General features: G+C 39.9%; 2 protein-coding genes across 5 annotated transcripts in view; one reads left to right on the top strand and one right to left on the bottom strand.

Moving 5' to 3' along the window:
* Nucleotides 1-12,148, top strand: part of LOC117352133 — a 1,164,809-nt gene that overhangs the window by 421,406 nt on the left and 731,255 nt on the right. The gene's annotated exons all lie outside the window — the stretch shown is intronic.
* The window catches only part of MUC6 (mucin 6, oligomeric mucus/gel-forming), a 103,769-nt gene that overhangs the window by 66,704 nt on the left and 24,917 nt on the right, over nt 1-12,148 (bottom strand). For all 4 annotated transcript variants that reach the window (XM_033928259.1, XM_033928260.1, XM_033928261.1 and 1 more), the window contains exons 8-12: nt 11,657-11,864; nt 6,018-6,140; nt 3,720-3,840; nt 770-908; nt 209-313 (exon numbers count right to left, since the gene is read on the bottom strand). In XM_033928259.1, coding sequence (XP_033784150.1) covers nt 209-313; nt 770-908; nt 3,720-3,840; nt 6,018-6,140; nt 11,657-11,864 — 696 coding nt within the window. The remainder of the gene's footprint in view (nt 1-208; nt 314-769; nt 909-3,719; nt 3,841-6,017; nt 6,141-11,656; nt 11,865-12,148) is intronic.

Raw genomic sequence — 12,148 nt, 5'->3', positions numbered from 1 at the left:
AATGCTGACCAGTTCATGCATATTATTATTATTTTTTCATTTCATCAGTTTGTGAACCTGGTTCCCCATTTTGAAGTTCTTTTGACATAATCGGCAATTAATAAAGAGTTAGAGATAGCATTTGATATCAACTTTGCTGCAGGAAAAGAGTAAATGATTAGTATTGCATTATAAAAACACGATGAGCATTGAGTGCTTGACCTCTTACCTGGAACTGTGTATAGATGATAGTACTCAGACATGTCTCTGTTTCAGAAGTGCCACATTTTACAAACGTACCCACAATGGTCACATTTCCTGGCAGCTCATCGTTCTGTTTAGAGGATACACAGGAAAAACACGGTCAAATTTCCTGTTGCTGAATATTAATGATACTGCACAAATGTTTTTCATGATTCTCTAGGACTCACCACAGGATTAAAAGGCTGTATTAGCAGAGGATCAGCCTTAGAAACTATTAAGCTGTTCCATGTAGCTTTTTATGATATAAAAATCAAAGAATAGGCAAAACAGTATGCTAATGTAACCAAATTACTCCTTCCCCTTCCACAATCAGAGGACGTGAATGTTATCTCTGTCTTAGCCAGCCTGGGGATTGATGACCTGATGCAGGAATTGATTCCAAGGCGGCCTCTACGTGACTGATTCTAGGATAGCAATATTTTAATTTCAAAAGAACTTAAAGACGGAGGAATGGTTGAGATTATTTAACTGCAAGTTCTAGGCTAGAGCTCGTGGACAACACCGTTACAATGTGTTGGTAGCTTACTTTGAGAAGGACGTAGGCACAGACCCCATGAAAGCGAAACATGCTGGAATCAAAACTGGTGACATGCGATCCCCCTTCAACTGAGCATTTTCCTGGACACACTCGATCTTTGCAATTCCACTGACCCATTACACAGTTGCTGGAAGAGAGGGAAAACGAGAACAGCCATTAGCACTAAGCTGTTACCTCTATCACAATGGGGGGAAAAATTCCCTTCAGCTGCTGATATTAGAATCAATTTTAACTTTCAGTGGTTTTCATGTAATCAAAACAAAGAAGTGCCAACATCAGTATGATATGGTCAGTTCCTTCTCAGAGTCAAGGAATAGACTATGGTGAGCTTCAAACTGGAAGAAACAGAATTTATTAAAGAACCCAACGCTGTTATGGTTAATTGCCTACATCAAGAGGTCATATCTCTGGCAGTAACACCTCTGGACATGTCCAGAAATCCTCTTCTGTAATCCGCCTTGAACCACAAAGTAATGGCGGAATAAAATCACTAATGTAATGTAAAAAAGCGATAGACTCCTTAAATTACTTGGTCAGAAGATGTCCAATTCTAAAACTACAAAACATATTTACATGTAGTCTTGTATTCTTCTGCAAAATATCGAAACTATTCTCTTCCTCTGATGCTTAATTTGAGTTGCCGTTTTCCTCTGGCTTGTTTACTTTGATTCTTTTTCAGATACTGGTGTAGCTTTGAAATTGTGGTGATGATTTTGGCCCTGATTCTGCCAAATGCATCTAAAGTTAGGCGTCCTTTGTAGAATCACGCTTAGCAGAGTTCAGCACTGTTTTGGCGTCCTTTAGAGAATCAGGTTTTAGGTGAGATTTAGACATCCTTAATGTTATATTTTATTATTATGTTATTAGAATGGTGATTTTATGCTGTTTTTCATTATAATTGTAATACTAGGAGTTGGATCTGTTTAATGCTTTTATTTATTTCTCTTCCATCAGACAGAGTGACTGGGATTCTAACCAGCAACATTAGGATTGAAGGGTATAGGTTTAACCAGTGTGTTACAGAGTGAGCTAGCAAGCTGCGTAACAATTGTAAAACTGGGTCTTATAGGCATTGTAAGGAAGTCTACTTTTGAGCAAAGTTTAGGCTTCAGATAGACCTGAGTTCTATGGATGGAACTTAGGCACAGTTTGGATGTCCTTAATGCGATCTGCTAAGCTATCATATCACAGGGCAGTCAGAGACACCTGTCTAGAAGCTGCTATAGCTCAATAAGTAAAAGCGCTGTGCTCGTCTTCCAGAGATCATAAGTTCAAATCCCAACCAGCTCCTCAGCATATATTTTAATTGTGGCATTCTACCTTGCAGTTGCACCTTGATGATCTCACAATGAGGTCACCATTGTGCAGCTGCAAACTTCCATTTGCAATGAAGTAGAAGCCATGCTAAGGTCTGTATCTGTTTTTTTCTGTTTTGAAGCTTTTGCAAATGAAGTTATGTATGCAATCTATATCTTTTTGTCATGTGCTTTCTTTGCTTTCAAGAATCAGCTCATTGGAGCACTGTTTAGTCAGAAAAAAAGGGTAGCTTTTTAGCAAGAAAACTAAAGCTTTTCATGTGCTATGCTTCAGATAATGGATCTTTTCCTCTAATTGCAAATAACATTGCTGTTTGTCCACAAAAATAGAAGGTTTTGCATGCAATATATCTGTTTTGAGGTGCCCCTGGTTTTCATTCACCTACAATATAGGCATCATACGGATGCCCTAGGTCGCTCAGTATTATATAAATGAATCAAAGGATGCCCATATTGAGTCATTGCCCAAACCACGCCCATTCCACACTCACGCCTATTGAATTAGGTGTGAGTTTTAAATATGGGCATCCATGAAATTGTGGCTGTGTCTACAAAGTGGTGTCTATGTCCTTTGGACGCCTAAGTACCAATTATCACTTCTTAAGACCCTTAATTGGCTCATTAACTACTTAGATTGGATGCCTAAAGCACGCCTAACTTTAGGCATGACTTAGGCGCCCTTTATAGTATCAGGGCCTTCATGTGCAATTTACTGTATGTCTTAAGAGGCCTGAAACTCATATGCTATAATATCTTTATGGTGGGTACTCTAAAACACCTCTTAACTTCATCCTATGCCCTCTCGTTGCAGAGTTTCCTTTCAAATTAAAGAAACTCAACTCATGTGCATTTACATTATGTAGGTGTTTAAATGTCTCTATCATATCTCCCCTCTCCTGCCTTTCCTCCAAAGTATACAGATTGAGATCTTTAACTCTGTCCCCATACACCTTAGGACGAGGACCATGCACCATTTTAGTAGCCTTCCTCTGGACCGACTCCATTTTTAAAAAAAATATCTTTTTGAAGATGAATGCCCCCAGGACACTGGGATTGGAAAGGAGCATGGTTTGGGCATGCTTCCCAATACATGTTTATTTCTATTTTCACAATAGGAAGCCAGGTCTATATTAAAAATATCCAATATCTGCTCTTGCTGCGTTAAGGCTCACACAATTGCCAGCTCCAAGTTTCGATCAACAGGTCTATATCAAGAGTAAGAGCAAAAGTCAATGGTATCCCCCACCTTTCCTGAACTGTCCTGATATCCATCAAACCAACTTCCCCTCACCAGACCTCTGGCATTCTTCAAACTCATCCCTTAACCTGTGGATCCCCAACATCAATCAAATCCTCCTCCAATGTCCCTCAGACTCCCTTGATAACATCTTAAGACCCCCACCCTCTAGGTTTCTTCCAACAAAAGACATAACTTCCTATTCCCTGGACCCCTGGCACTTATTGGGGTCTTATTGATTTCTAATGAGGGCAGGAGAGATCTCTTAATACTCTTGCCCCATCAGATCCAAGGTCCAAAAAAGCAACTCTGACCCCTAGCAGTATTTTTCTGGTACTACATGTAGGAGTCAAGCATTCCAAACAGGTGAAATAAAGCCTCTTACCAGATGCTACACTGGGTTTTTAGTACAGAGCCAGGTTTGTAGATGTCCTTATTGATCTTGCACGGGCACTCATGTACAGGAATGCAGTTCTGTGATCCAGACAAATCATTCAGAACAGTTCCTAAAAGAACAGGTCAAAATTCAATAAATGGAAAAATCTATCACAGTTTGTAAACCTCTTTAATTTAATGCAGAGTTTAGATTTTCACTTATAAGCAGTGTATCAAAAACGTAATACACTTGAAACTTGTAAATCATCACACTAGCTTTGCCAAAAAATCGAATCAGGTAACTTTTAAGTAATTTCCCTCTCTGTCCCAATGGACTCACAATCTAACTGCAGTACCTGTGAAAAGGAATGAAGAAATAATTATCATCGTACATAACAGTCATAGATGAAGGAATAATACTACAATAATTCAATAAAAAACATGACAGGAGAGAAAAACTCCAAGAAGCGACGTTACTGAACAGATAGATGCGATTTAAGAAGCTTTTTACAGGTGAAGTAATTAAATTCTGTTCTTAAGGGTGCTGGAAGGTCATTCCAGGTTCTGGTAGCTGCAAACGTGAAGAGGGTGTTGAATATTCATTTCTATTTCACTCGCTTAGATGAGGGGGGACAATCAGTTGTAGGGTGTTGTTAATCCTTGATGAGGAGAAGTGGGACGTGGAAAGCATGTTGACTATCTGTTCTGGCGAGTTGGCGTTCAGAGCATGGGAAAGCTTAAACAGGATTTGAACATTTACAGGAAGCGAATGAAGCCTGCAGTAGTCCTCGGAGACGTGCTCATATTTCCTTAAACAACAGACCAACCTGTTTGCAGTGCTGTGAATCTTTTGAAGCTTATTCAATTGAGTAGAAGTTATGCCTGCATAGAGGGAGTTACAGTAATCTAGTTGATTTAAGACCAGCATTTGGACCAGAATTGCAAAATTATTGTAAAAGTAAGGTTTGATAATGTAATGTAATTTATTTCTTATATACCGCTACATCCGTTAGGTTCTAAGCGGTTTACAGAAAATATACATTAAGATTAGAAATAAGAAAGGTACTTGAAAAATTCCCTTACTGTCCCGAAGGCTCACAATCTAACTAAAGTACCTGGAGGGTAATAGAGAAGTGAAAAGTAGAGTTAGAGGAAAAATAAAAATAAAATAAACATTTTTACAAGACAGCATTGATCTAAATACTTTGGAAGGTAGAAGAGAGGAGAGAAAGGAATAGAAGCAGAAGGGGGAGACGTTGAACAGTAGAATTCTGGAGAAATTTAAATAAGTCTCAATTGTTTTAAAAAAGTACAAATTTTTTTTTCCAGCGATTGGAGATTTGGGGTCCATAGAAATCTAACAGGATTCCAAGTACTCTGGATGTCTTCTCAACTTTTAGTGAAACACTAGAGGGCAAAGTCGGGCTTGTAGGGACAGATCATTTTTCAATGAGGTCTACTATATTCTCTGTCACCGCCCCTTCTCTCTGGAATAGTATCCCAAATTACTTACACGAAGAATCAATTCTTAATAATTTTAAGACGAAGCTAAAGACATTTCTCTTTTTTGATGCCTTCGAGACCTTACTGTCCTTTTAAGGGCAATTGAGTTCAACATTGTTTATAGCAACCCCTCCTATTGTTTTTTTCCCTAATTGTTCTCTTTTACTTTGACTATTGTAGTTCTTGCCTTTTTACCTTTTGTTCCTGTTTGTCTTTGTTTTTAAAAGTCTTCGAAAGTTATTGTTACCGTTTGGTGATGCTTTGTCAGCTTAAACTTGTATTTTAGCTAAAGTATGTTTTATGTTTTTATGAATTTGTACACCGCCTAGAAGGTTGATTGGGTGGTATAAGAAAATTTAAACAAACTTGAAAGACCCCGAGTAATTTGTTTTTTGCGGTGTTTAACTTTAGTAGATTATATCCTATGTGTTTGAAAACTATTTTAGGGAGATCCTTATCATCCTTGTAGAGTGGGATGAAGAGGAAGATGTCATCTGCATAGGATAACAGACATTCAGTGTATTGTTTCATCTATGCCGTATTTTCTGCCTCCCTTCTTGTAGCCCATAGAAACAAGTAGCATTATCTATGTTCACCCCTTCTTCCTGGTTCCTAACCATAATGGCCAGATCTTTTGGCCAAATAAACATTTCGGGTTACCGAGTGTCCTTGTCTGCACGTGGCCTAGCATTGAAGTTAATCATCAAAACGCGTGATAGTGTTGCCAAATGAATACTGACCCCCAAGGAATTTTCAACCACAGGTAATACAAGGCAGATGCTAAAGTCTGAAAATGGCACTTTACCTGGGGAACAGAAGCAGCCGTAGACACAGAAACTGTTGCAGGTATACTGTGGATTGGTGCAGGTGGCAATGCAGGGGGATTGACACTCATTGTAGACCTGGTTTCCAGGACATTTTTCAGGGGCTGAAATCCATAAAGAAACATGAACAGATTTTAAAAAGCCTTATGGAGGTGAGAATGTGAGTGCGTGTTATGAGGCCAGCGCAGCCAGGTCAATCCCACAGCATCCAGGAGCAAATGGCAGCTGTGGGACTGACTATTAAAAAATACAAGCGAGTGACTATTCAGTAGGTTTATTTTAAATTTGTGATGTATTTAGCAAAATAATGCAAACCAGAATCATCATGTCATCCCTAGCAGGTTAAAAATTTTGGATGGGCTTTATGTGTAGGTCAGATCATCTCTCATTTTCAAAGGCTGGGACTTGGTGGCCACTTTTGAAAAAAACATCCAAGTCAGCACTGGGACGTTTAGCTCTTTATGGTCCCCCATAAAAGCTATTCATCTTAGGTTTCTGTTTCAAAAATGGCCACTAAGACGGATGTATTTGCACAGACGACGTCTACAAAGAAGAGCCATTTTCCAAACTGACACATCCAAGTTATAAACATAAAAAAACAGGCATTTGAATGTCTGTCTGGCATCATTTTGAGAAAAATGGCCACACAGACATCCCTGGAGATCAGAGGGGTAGCCTAATTGTCAGTGCAGAGGGCTTCAGCTACAATTCCTACCATAACTCCTTTATTTTGTACTCCGAGTCCTCCAGGAACAGACTAAAACCTAATGGATCTATAATCCATCCAGTGGTCAGTTGGCCATTCAGAGCATCTTTTTAAAACTTGGATGTGATTGAAATAGGTCTAGAAAATAATACATGCCTTCATTAATTGCCATGTTATTCCCGTGAGTATATTGGTTTTATTTATTTTAAAATGTATACGTCTTGTATGTATGGTCACTACAGGCTCATATTTACATGTTCTAGATGTATATTTATGAACATATGGGGTTGTCTCCCCCATGCTTTTATCCTATGCTTGTTTTTGATTTTACCGTCTTCAGTGAAATGGATCAATATGAGCTTCATCTCTTGTTTATAAATGTCATTGTTATATATTGTAATACATTGTTTTTAAATCATTTTATAGACTCCTGAGGCAGGCCTTCAGGCCGAACCACATAGTCAAGTCTTCATAGAATAAAGATATTGAATACCACCTGGCCGCCTTCTCTCTTTTCTTTGCCTAAATAATACATTCAGGAATCGCACCTACATAGGCGCTTTAGGCTGTTGAATGCCACTATGGGCATGGCTAACAACGGAAGTGGCGTTAGGCAGCCTAAAGCATCTACATAGGCGCAATTCACGACAAAGATATGCATTGGAAATTTAGGCCTGGAAAACTCTCTTTTGCAGAGGCGTGATTCTCTATAGGGCACCATCACATGAATGGCACAAAATCAACAGTCTCCTTTTAGGCAGCTGCCAATATCATTGCAGAATAGAGAATTTGGGCCAGAATGTAAAGGAGAAGAGGCCCAGTTTCTCTAGCCTCTCATTGTACCGCAACTCCTCCAGTCCCTTAACCATATCTTCCCTCTGCCATCTTTTCTCCAAGCTGAAGAGCCCTAGCCTCTGTAGCCTTTCCTCATAGGGAAGTCGTCCCATCCCCTTTATGATTTCCATTGCCCTACTCTACGCCTCTTCTAATTCTGCTGTATCTTTTTTGAGATACGGTGACCAGAACTGCAAACAATATTAGAGGTGCAGTTGCACCGAGTGATAGAAAGTCATTATAAATCAGGACAGATTTGAGAGCCACTGATTTACAACACATTCTGATGTGGAGAGAGGTGGATCTGCAATGAGTTTGACTCATCTAATTCATTGTGGTTTTCTTTGGATAGCAATCCATGCAGTAATAGATAAAAAAGCAATATATGGCCACTTCAGTAGGTTTAACCATTTTGTATGCAGAGTTTGACAGGAAATACTTGTTTGGCTGGCATGGACTATATGCCCAATAAATAAAACTGTGTGAGACTTCAAACAGAATATTCTAGTCATATTGCTTTGAAAAGCTTGTTCCAGTCGGAATGACCTGTCTCAAAACAAAGGAACAGCACTAAATTACCTAACTAAATGCCAGTACGGGGTATATTAAGTTGTCAGAGTGCTTTCGAGTGCTCTGTAAAGAGTCTACATCTGGTTTTAACAGTTCTGATTATAGGGCAGGGTTTCCCAAACTTGGGTCACAAACCTGCATTTGAGGTCAAGACATGGGCAGGTGCGCCATAATGACATCATTGGTCTGGGGGGATTGTGTACTTTCTGTGGCTACATAAATGGGATCATGGCCACAGAAAGATTGATATGCACTGCTATAGGGTCTCTGCAAGCATTTGCTAGACTAGTTCCAGTGAACCATCATCTTAACATTGTAAAAGTGAATCTTTAGTCGTTTACATTATTCATTTCCCTTAATATGAGGTCATGGTACGCTCCCACCTGGAATACTGCGTCCAGCACTGGTCGCCGTACATGAAGAAGGACACAGTACTACTCGAAAGGATCCAGAGAAGAGCGACTAAAATGGTTAAGAGGTTGGAGGAGCTGCCGTACAGCGAAAGATTAGAGAAACTGGGCCTCTTCGCCCTTGAAAAAAGGAGGCTGAGAGGGGACATGATCGAAACATTCGAGGTACTGAAGGGAATAGACTTAGTAGATAAGGACAGGTTGTTCACCCTCTCCAAGGTAGGGAGAACGAGAGGGCACTCTCTAAAGTTGAAAGGGGATAGATTCCGTACAAACGTAAGGAAGTTCTTCTTCACCCAGAGAGTGGTGGAAATCTGGAAAGTTGAGAAAGCTTAAAAATCAAAGATTGAGTTTAGATCTTGACTCCTTTTATCCCTTTCTTGGAAGGAAGAGATAATTTAAATTGTTGATTACCTCTTCCAAAGGAAAATCTGTAAATGTTCCAAGATAAAGGAAGGAGAGGAGTAAAGATGCCATATAGGATTAAAAAAACAACACAAGCACATTTGAATTGAACTCTAAAATAAACCAGGAGCCAATGAAGATGCTGCAGCAACGGAGTCACATGATCAAATTTACATTTCCCAAAGATAAATTTCGCAGCAGTATTTTGAATCAGTTGCAATCTATGAAGACAAGTTTTTGTGATACTGAGGTAGATAATATTGCAATAATCGAGACGAGATAATATAATTGACTGAACTAATATGGAAAAATGTCAATGATGAAAGAGATGTCTAACCTTCCTCAATAAACGCAGGTTAAACAAGCATTTTTTGACCACAGAGTTGATTTGATCCTTAAAAGAGAGAGAGAAGCCAAGGAGAACTCCCAAAACCTTAGCAGAAAACTCAATCTGTAGAGAGGCTACAGAAAGAGGAAGACAATCCAATTTTGGGCCTAACCATAATAATTTGGTTTTGGTTGTATTAATCTTCATCCGGACAGACTGTGCCCAGACGTTTTCCCAATGTGCCTTGCTATATGCTTGGTGGGTTGATGCTTCCTCCTTGTTGCCTGCTTTTGTTGTGTGTTCTGTTCGGAGAAAACCTCCAAAAATAAAGTCCAAAGACCAAAAAAACCTTCTAAAAAGATCAAAGTAAAGCTGAGCGTTTTTCTGTATTTACCATCTAATACAGCTACAAGTCGCCCTGGTCTCCGGATCTAAAGCTAAATACATTTGGCTTACTAAATTGGCTGCTTATTCGCTATTGTGTGTGTATATATACATGTATTTTTCTAGGTGCAATATCTGATAGTTTTCAGTATTTATTCAAAACCAGCCACTCAAATTAGTATTTGCTAATCTTAAAAATTTATAAAAGGATTAGAGTAAAAAAAGTATGACATTTTGAACCAGCGATAGTCCATTTTTAGTCTTCCTGATTAGATATATTCCGTTTTCAGTTGGATGTGAACACTTGAGGTTCTGCTGTCATTAAAAGATTGAAAAGGATTTCCTCAGTTTTCTGTTCTGCTTAGAGTCCATAGAGAAAGTATTGTGCCCCATTTGGTTTTTACCTTTGAATCTGCTAGTCTAAATTCAGCTTAGTGGGCTAAGTTCTGAGGGACAACATTGTCCTTCAAAAAGTATGTGGGATACACTCCTGGCCATTTCTACCTCTGGAATGTGGTGGTAGAGTGTGGACTTTGTAGAAGGCAAGAAACCTTAAGAGCAACTGAACAGCAAATTTCTTTCTTTCTTTGTTTTTAAGTTTGTACTAAAGAAGTTTTACTTAAAGAACACAGAGTCCAGTTTGTTAATATTATAAAGTACAGGCTCAATGAGTTCAAGCCGCTGACAATCCTCAGAGCCAAAGTGAGAGGTCAGGACAGTAAATCTTTTCTATAGCGCTGCTAGACGTACACAGTGCTGTACTTAAAACATTCAAGACTGTAAAGCTCTATTGAGTAGGGACTATCTAATCAAACAAACAGGACAAGTAGGAGGTTAGAGAGTTTCTCATGCATGGGTGCTTCACCTGGGGGACTTTCTGTATGTGTAAAGTTGTGAACTTAAATCTCACGTTCTTACTGTACTACCATTAATCTTCATGCCTAATTAAACATGGATCCCTCTTATTCTATAACTGCGTGCAGAAATGCCTCTGATCTGCCCAGGACTCTCTCAAGGCTGCACACCCTTTCTGGAATCATGGTGAAATATAGGTGCAGGATACATGCATTTAGTTTAATTAAATCAAATTAGTACCAGTAATTGCTTAAGATCCCAATTATTGCCTCTAATTGGCTCATTATTCGATTAAATTGTGTGTGCAATGTTCAACAGTTTTTATAGAATTCAGGGATAACCAATAAAGTACTTAGCAATTAACGATAGGCCTAGGCTTACTATTTGTGTGGTCTATTTTAACTGCTAAACATAGCCAGTTTGGTGCTAGAATTCCTTTCTACCAAGCTCGGCAGTCAGTGGCAATACTCCTAAGCTGTCGTTGCTGGCATCTTTTGTGTGCTCAATCCTCACATGAAGGTAAGCATGCATGAAAATGGAGCCTGCAAAGGGTGCCCAGTGTTGGTAGCCTCAGGAATCTGCCATTGACTGCTGAACTTGGCAGAAGAGAGTTCTGGGTGCCTTGGAAGGATATATTCAGCTGGTGGGTCTTGGGGATCCACACCTGCTTCAACAAGGGTGCACCGCTGCTGGGTAGGCATGAGCCCAAAATGGATGGCTCTGCCTCTGAGAAGAGCTAACATTATCCATATATCCTTCACCAACATTGAATGAGAACTGCCACTTCAGTGCACCTCTGTTGACTCTGCTTGGTGACTGTAACCAGAACTGTGAAACTGGAGGAGGGGTGGGAGAGCCAGGGGCAGAAACAACACAAGGAAAGGGGCTGGATTAAGGAGTAAAGTGAGACTCAAACCCTCCGCTCCTCTTTCATGCAGGGTACTTGCAAGGGAGGGCCTGGAGTTGAACATCTCTGCTCCTCTGAAAAGAAGTGACAATTGAGTTCCAAGCCCTATCCCAGAAGTTAAGCGCTAACTGCAACAGGATCGCTGAAATATATCCTAATTGAATAGGATAAGAAGATACTTCAGCAAATCAGGAGATCCCTGTCATGATAGTTACACTTACAACAGAAGTCTTTCTGCCGCCAGTTGTTGATGGTTTCCTTCTGCAGAGATAATTGTCTGGAGTATTCCGACAACGTGGAACAGGTGCAGTTTCTCTCCCCAGGTGTGATGCATGTTGCCATGTCTTCCTGGCACCGCCTGATATATGGCTTCTTGGGCACCGCCACGCTTGAGGAAACCAGGTTCAGCAATGATTCACAGACAGCAGCCTGAATGAAGCGGAAAGATATGCGCGCTCATGAATATTCTGCTATAGGTGCAGTCAAATGTCATCTGTGCAGAGACTTCTCCACACTCGTCCTGGTGACCCTACAGTCAGGCAGGATTTCAGGATGTCTCAATGTATATGTAAGAAATACATTTGCATGCACTAAAGCTCAGTATATGGCAATTTAAGAACATAAGCAATGCCTCTGCTGGGTCAGACCTGAGGTCCATCGTGCCCATCGCCGCTCAGGCGGCGGCCCAACAGGTCCAGGACCTGTGCAATAAT

This window comes from Geotrypetes seraphini, chromosome 19, assembly GCF_902459505.1.
Source record: "Geotrypetes seraphini chromosome 19, aGeoSer1.1, whole genome shotgun sequence".
NCBI classification, from domain to species: Eukaryota; Metazoa; Chordata; class Amphibia; order Gymnophiona; family Dermophiidae; genus Geotrypetes; species Geotrypetes seraphini.
The sequence above is the reverse complement of the archived record's forward strand: the minus strand, read 5'-3'. Positions and strand labels throughout refer to the sequence as shown.